Below are 8,462 nucleotides of genomic sequence, written 5' to 3'. Positions count from 1 at the left end.
CAACAGTTGGTGCTGCTGTGGCCCAGGCTCCTGGACTGTGGGGAGGGGAGGAGCCCTGGGGTGCACACAGGTATGGGTGAGCAGCTGCGCACTCGTCAAGGGGGGCTCTTACAGCGGTCTGCAGCTGTGCCAGCAGACACTGCATGAGACCTGCTCCGACTGGTGCTGGGCTTTTTAAAAGTCAGTTTATTATTAAAAAATACTCTTGAAAACACAATTCTAATAAGAGTCTAATTTCTAAATTTATTTTTTTCTTTCTGAGACTAAAAGACCTCCGGTTGTTTGGGCCGGGGCTACATGGATCCTGACTCCTTGTTTCCTGGTTGTCTGGGTTAGAATGGCCAGTAGTGGAACCACTCTCCAAAGTGGTGGAGCCCTTTGAGAAGACGTTAAATAACCACTAACTCGTTCTAAATAAGTGCTGACGGATGCTCCTGCCCCAGAATGAAACTCCACGTATCAAATGCACAGGCTTGGTGTCTGATTCCCACTCGTGACCTGTGAGGGGACGGTGGGAAAGTCAGTGATCTGAGGGCCCACGGAGCACCACCTGTCCTCCCGAGGAGTCACAGTGAACGGTCAGGATGTCCTCTAAGAATCCCATGATGGCCCCTCTGGCTGTGTCTCCAGCCAGTGCCTGCACACTGTATATGTGCCTCAGGGCCACTCGGACCATCTGGACTCTTTCCTGTGGGGTGTGGACTGCTCCGGGGTCATCTCCCTCTGCTCCTGATTTTAAGAACTGTAGGATGTAGGACCGGATCATATCCCCATTCAGCTTAAGAGTTTCTTGAATGCCGGGCAGGTCTGAGGCACTGGCTAGGCTCAGAAGGTGAAGCAGCGCCTGGCAGATGTGAGTCCGCAGGCTGGCACAGTACTTGAACTCCAAGAAGTCTGTGGTATCTTCACTCTTCTGCAGGGCAGTGACCAGCGCACTCCAGATCTGGATGAACTGTTCTAGGGACCCGTACTGTCCTCTCTTGCTCGGAACGGAGAGGGCTGCAGCAGATCTGATACGCACTTTGAAGTTCTTGCATGACATCACAACTGATGTCAGGGCTTTGTAGGCCTGGGAGGTCCACGGAGCTGTCCCTAGGAAGAATTCACAGTCACTGCAACTAGTGAAGGTTTAGAGACAAACAGGGTGGGCAGGAGAGGGTGGAGGGAGTTATGACAAGAACGGCTCCACAGGCTCATGTATTTAAATGCTTAGTCATCAGGGAATGGCACTATTTGAGAAGGATTAGAAGGTGTGGCCTTGTTGGAGGGAGTGTGTCACACAGAGTGAGCTCTGCAGTGCCCGTGTCAGGCCCAGCCTCTCTGCTCGTGGATCAGGATGTAGCACTCAGCTATTGATCCCAGCCCCACATGTGCCACCATGATCCCACCATGAGGGTAATGGACTTTATAAGCGTTGCCTTGCTCATATCTCTTCACATCTACAGAACAGTGACTAAGACTCCTCACTAGACCGTGGCAGCAAAAGCCAACCCAGGGAATCCCAGGGAAGGGACTGAGTACTGACCCGTGGCTTCCCTATTTCCCTAGGCAAACCTGAAGCATGACCTCTGCTATCTGTCCAACGGGGCAAGGCCTGGCGAGAGGAGCAAGGACAGAACTGCACCCACCTGCTCCTGGCTGCGCGTGGCTGTGGACTGCGGGCAGCAACCCACCGTAGCACATCGGGCGTGCTGTTGTTAGGAGGTTAAACACACTTCTAGCTTCAAGACTAAGATGCTTGCATCTGTCTTCTTCCCATTTCTGTGGCCACCCCCAGATCAGCATGTTGTCTGCCTCCTTAGCCACTCTGGCCTGGGCCACTCCCTCCTCCTCAAGATGGGTGTTCTCTCAGCCTGTCCCTTTCTTGGTTGCCCCCAGAAGAGCAGACTCTTTCGTCCTGTGAATGCTAGTGACATTTGCAAGGGCTCCGTCTCACTATCCAGTCTGTCCCTGCTTCAGTCTTACACACTTCCTCACAGCTCTACAGCCCAGCAACTCGTCCAGTCTCCCAGGGCTGCTTTGCTGACATCATGGGAGGTGAGGATGCTGTGCCAGCTGCCCCCCACATGGTTCCTGCTCTGCTGGTCTACATGGTTGTCCCCCCTCTCTCAGGGACATACCCTTAGCTCTCCCGTGTGACGGAGGCAGAGATGTAGAACCAGTGGTGGCTGGCATGCCCAGTGGCTGGGGTGGTACACAGAAGCTACTGGCCCAAGATGATTCATCGAGCAAGGCTCGGGGTGTTCAGAGCAGCATGATGGAGGCAGATACCCTGAGCATCCATTTCTGAACCCAGAACTTGTGAGATTTGAATCTGCTCCAGAGGAAACTCTGTGGACTTGGCCAATTTCCATTCTATCTTCTCTCCTAAGTTTTTAATGAGGTGATACAGTAGAAAGCTACACTCCTATTTCAGTTTGCTTACACAAGTATTTTCTCAGCTTTGTAAACAAACTTTAAATGGCAATAAAACACCCCCATCAGATACTGACATATCACTGTCCCGCCAAACCTGATTCCTGCTGTTTTTCTACTCCTGTGACCAATACCTTTAGCAACAGCACAGACTGGCCTATTTTGTCCCCAGAGGCTCCAACAGGCAAGGGGAGGGAAACCATCTTACCAAGTGGAAGAGCAGGGTTTTTAAAAACATTTCCCATCGCGTAACAGGCATTCCATCGCACTTTCATGGCAGCCTCATTTACAACAGTGGAGATCAGAGCCTGGATGGACTCCTCGATGATTTCAGCGAACCTGGGTCTTTCTACGTGAGAGGGCTGCAGAAAATGAAGCAAATTCCCCAGGGCCCGGACCGCGTTGCTTTTGACCTGGAACGGAAACATAAACGGCCTCAGAGTTATTTTACCAGAGATGTTTCAGAAAGTATAAATTCCACCTTTAAAAAGACTCGCCCACCCCCGCCCCAGGTCATGAACCCGAAGAGGGCACTGAGTCTGAGAGCTGTGCATGCCCACCCGACCTAATGCCAGAGTCCATGCTTTTAAATGTCTCGTGTGACAGGCACACACAGGCTCTTTATCTTCTTGGTCGATTCCACTTAAAGATGCATGCTTTCTTTTCTTTCTTACTTTTTAAATAGCAGATCACGCAGTAATATCAACAACAAAGGAATGCTGGTACTTCCCACGGGACACAAGGCAGCAGAATCAACTGTCTGAGTGTACAGTGGGCAGCACCCGCCCAGAGCTCCCGTGAACACAGGGCGGCTGACAGTCAGGCAGCCCTGCTGGAGCGGCTGGGCTTAAGTGTGCACCCTCGCCGTCTTGCGCATACCTTGTCTTTGTCTGTGGAGGCTTGTATTGCACACTGCAACATTTTCAAGAGCAGGAGTCCAGAGAACTCATCCTGGAAACTTGGGTCTGGTGTGTCCCTGTCCCACCCCAGGCACAAGGCGGGATAAAAAGAAAACACCACTTACATGTGTGCATACAGAGACAGGTCACACCAAGAACTCACGCATCTTTCTTGGTTTTGTTTGTTTATTTTTGAGCCAGGGCTTCATTACAGAGCTCAGACTGGCCTGGGACTTGGTATGGAGCCTATGTTGACTTCAACTTTGTGATCCTCCTGACTCAGCCTCCTGAGTGCTGGGATTACAGGCACATGCCACCACACCTAGGTGTCACTCCTGCAGTTCCACACTTAAGAATGCAACCACAGGGATATGTCAAAAATGGACATTTCATGCCTGGAAGTGTTCACTGCCTGCAGATACCCACAAGCCCAAGGCCTAAAACGAGCACTCGGGAAGGGGATGGAGAAGGATGGAGGATGGAGAAGGATGGAGAAGGATACGTCTCCTGGTGCGGTCAGTGTAGCAGGTGTCTATTAAACACCCAGTGCAGAGAATTAAGGGACAGAAAGTACGCTGGCAGCCAGCTCTAGTGATAGGAATGAAGGAGGCAGATTCTATACTGCATATCCCTTAGTACTGTTCAAAATCTTTTGACCTGTGAATAAATTCCATATATATATATATATATATATATATATATATATATATAAATATATTTATTTTCCTTCTTCCAGTGGAGTGTCCTGGGTATATCAACTACACTTCAGGGTAGGCTCTTGTTCTTTTGAGGGAGGGAGGGAGGGAGGAAGGGAGGGAGGAAGGGAGGGATAGGGGAAGGAAGAGGGGGAGAGAGAAGGAGAGGTCGAATATGAAGTTGGATGGGTAGGAGGATCTGAGAGGAGTTGGTTGGGGAAAAATGTGATTAAAATATATTATATGTAAAAATATTTAATAAAACCCCCTCCCCCAAAACCCTCTGCATCCCAAGAACAGGGCAACTGTTACAAAGGTTTTGGATTTCTACAGTGATATTTTCTACAATGTGGGTATACACTTAGGACAGCGCATGATATTTTTGAAGATATATATACTGTAATAGAGTGATATGTATTCTTTTTTTTTTTTATGTCTAGACAGGGTTTCTCTGTGTAGCCCTGGCTGTCCTGGAACTCATTCTGTAGACCAGGCTGGCCTCAAACTCAGAAATCCGCCTGCCTCTGCCTCTCAAGTGCTAGGATTAAAGGCATGCGCCACCACTGCCCAGCATATGTATTCTTAATACATTAAACTACTGGGTTTATTGCTTAGAGGAAGATTAAAACAAAGTAGCAACACTGCCTGCATAACATGAGGGAATTCTCGCCAATTCTTTCACAGTGGGGATGAAAGGCACCTTTTAGGGACTCTGACACAGATGCCGCTCAGGGAAAGCAGCTGGGTCACTTACATGTTGACAATCAGAGTATCAGTCAGGTTGCCCAGGGACCAGGCTGCTTTGGCGCGCACATTTAGTGACTTGTCTTGAAGTGACATCAATATAGCGTTTGCTGTGTCTGCAACAAATATGACGTCCTGTACAACAAACCAGGCTATATTACTAAGGGGTTCACACTGCTGCCTCTGAACTTTACAGCTTATTTTCCCAGAAAGCTTTAGGCCTTTATGGTAACTTTGCTATGGAGCCAGTGTGAGCCTGGGACTGTCACCTGTGAGTTCTGTGCTCAGGCTGACCTCCTCCTCCTCCCACAACATCCTGACAGTGAAAACAGTTCCCAAGTGCACTGTTTCCCAGTCATTACTTCCATGTGGTAACAGCCTCTTTTTCATCCTTAGTCAATCATTCACTAATTAAACATTTGCTGCACACTACAGTCCCAGGCAGTGTGTTAAATAGTTAGCAAACAAAGTGCAGGTGCTGTGCAGTGTAATAGCACCTGAGGAAATCCGACCACAATATCCTTCACTGTCAGTGCAGAAGCCCCATGCCCACAAATGCACTCGTGGTCTAGGTGCCGAGGAACTGGGGGAGGGCACGCCAGGCTTCCTCTCACCTGTCTGAGGCAAGGGAAAAGCACGTAGACTCCAAGGGCCCTGGAGGTGGCGGCTTTCACTAGATGGTTCTTGCTGTCATTCAGGCCGAGCAACACTGTAATGCACAGAATCTGCTTGTCATTCTGCAACGAGAAGGTTCCAAACAGGAAAAGTGAGAAGGAAGAACTGTGAGCCAGTCTCCCAGGAGCAGCTGTGGGGGGACCACCTGTGCCGGGTTCAATCCCCACTGCGACCTGCAGCCGACTCCGGTAAAGGGCAGGTGCCTGACACGGGGGGGGGGGGGGGGGAAGGTGTGTGAGCAGATTGTGGGTAAGGTGCACACAGACCATCCTGTCACACTGCACCTTTCAGTGATGTGAACAATTTCACTTAATCCTTCTGCTTCACTACTTAATTTACATAACTAAGAACAGGAGCAGCCAAAATCAGATAAAAGATCCTCACCCAGGGCGCTGGGTCAGGAGGTATGGGCTGGGTGAAGACCCCAGGTCGAGGCCTCATAACAAGGATTTTCACCAGTTACCTCTCACGTGACTCCTCTGATAAACGGATGCTACAAAGCTTTAAAGAAATTCAAGGTGCCAAAGAGCTGGAGGAATGGCTGTGATATGGACCCTTGAGACACCACATGATTCTGAAATCTGCCCTCAGAGCTGTGCTGCCCACACCCACACCCTCTAGGGCCCAGGAAGCAAGGCTTTCCTGGAGGAGCAACACTTCACTGCTCTCACCACAAACTCAACAGAAACAGCTTCTTGTTTAAAGAGAGGAGGCTGAAAAGATTTCAGAACAGAGAATCACATTGGCGTCCCGATGCCCAGGGCACGGTCCAGGAGTGAGGGCCTGTGGCAGGTTACCTACCGGCAGACTGCTGAAGGCCTCTGGCAAGATGGAGGATAGGGCATCGCAGGCGCTCGCCTGGAGAGTCGGGTGCTCTGAGGACTGCAGGGCTCGGGGCAAAGGACCACTCAGCATCGCAGTCCAGAACACCACCACCTGGAACAGAGGAACAGTCAGAACCAGAGGTGATTTTCTGTAAACCTGCTTCCCATCTTAATTTGTAAAATAAAGGAGAGCTGATGATTGGAACGATAAAAGGGAAGGTGGAATAGAAGGAAAGAGAGAGAGGAGAAAATGGAAGTGGGACAGGACACAGGAGGAGGAAGAAGCAAAAAGCGGAACAGAAGAACATGGCCTGGAGAAACCGCAAGTTCTAAGGGGTCTCCTAAATGTGGAAGATGGTAGTGTAGCGGTAGGTCTGCCCAGACTAGGCGTACAGCATGTATTCATGTTGAGTCATGTTCTCATTGCAGGGGCATATTTGGGTGGAGATTTACTGCAAAAAGCGGCTAATGCGGGACCTGGTGAAGCCATGCCCACTAGATGCAGCCTTGCAGATGAGAAGCGTGTGGCTGAGGTGGTAGCGTTTTATAGGTGCTTTCACTGTTCAACTTCCAAAGTAATGGAAACAACTTCTGAAATAACCGGCCACATCCAGTAGGACACTACAGTGCAACTGAGTTGACAGAAATAGTGACAATGATGGTGGTGGTGGTGTAGATAGCTACAGGGTTAATCAGCAGTGGCAGCTTATAGTCAACACGGGTAAGAAGTCCTGGGGCAGGTGAGATGGTTCAGTGTGTAAAGGCACTTGTGCAAGCTGGTGACCTGAGTTCAATCTCTGGAACCCAAATAAAAGTGGCCACAGAGAACCAACTCCAGAAACTATCTTCTACCCTCCGCATGTGGACATTAGCACACATGCCTTATCCCAGTAATAATAAATTCTGGTGTGCTTATTCCACAACCGGAACACCATAGATTTATTCTGAATTTTATCTGTTATTAGTGTGCACATGTATGAGACATATGTGGCCACATCTGTCATGGTGCGCATGGGGACGTCAGAGGAAAACTTGGTGGAACTGGTTCCTTATGTGGGCTCCAGAGATCACACTCAGACTATAGGTGTGCAGCCTTGGGTGGCAAGCATCCTTTGCTGCAGCACCATTTCACTGGCGCACCATAGTTTTCAACACTGGAAGAAATGACATCATCTACCCTGCTTCATTACTGAGCACAGTGGAACAGAGGAGAGGACACTGTGGCTGTGGCTGTGGCTGTGGCTGGGCTTACCAGGTGGACTGGCACTCTCTGTTCAGGTACTGTGCTGGAATCTGGCTTGTACTGCTGTATCAAGCCTGTACCCAGTTCTTCCAGGAGCTGCCAAGATACAAGAAATGACTGTCAGAGCAGAGACTCGGTTCTACGGAAACTGCAAATACCCTGCTTCAGTCTGTATCATCTCAAATCAACAGCAAAAGTAGTTTCTCTTCCTTCCTTTTCCTTTTTGTTTGTTTTTTTTCCAGACAGGGTCTCATTATGTAGCCCTGGCTGGCCTCGAACTTATGAGATCCAATGACTTCTGCCTCCCCCATGCTGGAGTTAAAGGTGTGTACACAACTTAGGAAAAGTAATTTCTAACTTTTTTCTCTTCTCAGCAACTATGACAGAGCTCTTCTTTCAAGGAGGAAAACTGACACTTTATGCTCAGCTAATCCTCTGCAGACAAATCAGGAGGGGTGTGCCCCTCCTCACCTGAAACCTGGGATACCACAGACACAAAGATGTCACTTATAATGAATTACCTTTACGCCGTGGAGCTGAATGGATGGGTTTGCTTCACACATGCACTTACAGATCACCTCGCCCAGCTCCATCAAGTACAACTGAGCCATTGAAAAATAGCCCCTTGCCAGGTGAGCCAAAACCTACACAGAGAACAGGCGACTGATTAGCTCATCTAAAGGTGGGCAAGGCTGCACAATCCAGGAGGGGCCCCACATTTCGGCAAGCACTCCCAGCAACACGGACTGTAAGTCTGACGCCGAGCAGCCGTTACCTAGCTACGGCTGGCATCAGCTCCGTGACACTTTATTGGTCTGCGATGTCTCACTCAAGACTCAGAAGCCTTTGATGTAGATGTTTTTGAGTTTATAGCTGGAAGAACCGAGCTGGAAGGGTAAAGGGTGTGTTTGGTGTCCTCAGACGATCAACAGCCTGCCAGAACTGAGCCGGGATGGCTACTCTTGGC

The 8,462-nt window shown here is 49.5% G+C and overlaps 1 protein-coding gene across 1 annotated transcript in view; it reads right to left on the bottom strand.

Annotated features, from left to right (window-relative positions):
- Positions 1-254: 254 nt before the first annotated feature.
- Positions 255-8,462, bottom strand: part of Heatr6 (HEAT repeat containing 6) — a 28,932-nt gene continuing 20,724 nt past the window's right edge. Inside the window, exons 13-20 of the mRNA XM_021212029.2 lie at positions 8,017-8,139; positions 7,505-7,591; positions 6,230-6,364; positions 5,368-5,490; positions 4,764-4,888; positions 3,295-3,391; positions 2,624-2,828; positions 255-1,092 (exon numbers count right to left, since the gene is read on the bottom strand). Of these exons, the coding sequence (XP_021067688.1) occupies positions 521-1,092; positions 2,624-2,828; positions 3,295-3,391; positions 4,764-4,888; positions 5,368-5,490; positions 6,230-6,364; positions 7,505-7,591; positions 8,017-8,139 (1,467 nt within the window). The 3' untranslated portion in view covers positions 255-520. The remainder of the gene's footprint in view (positions 1,093-2,623; positions 2,829-3,294; positions 3,392-4,763; positions 4,889-5,367; positions 5,491-6,229; positions 6,365-7,504; positions 7,592-8,016; positions 8,140-8,462) is intronic.

Source organism: Mus pahari, chromosome 14, assembly GCF_900095145.1.
Source record: "Mus pahari chromosome 14, PAHARI_EIJ_v1.1, whole genome shotgun sequence".
Classification (NCBI taxonomy): Eukaryota; Metazoa; Chordata; class Mammalia; order Rodentia; family Muridae; genus Mus; species Mus pahari.
This window is presented reverse-complemented; position numbering and strand designations above follow the sequence as displayed.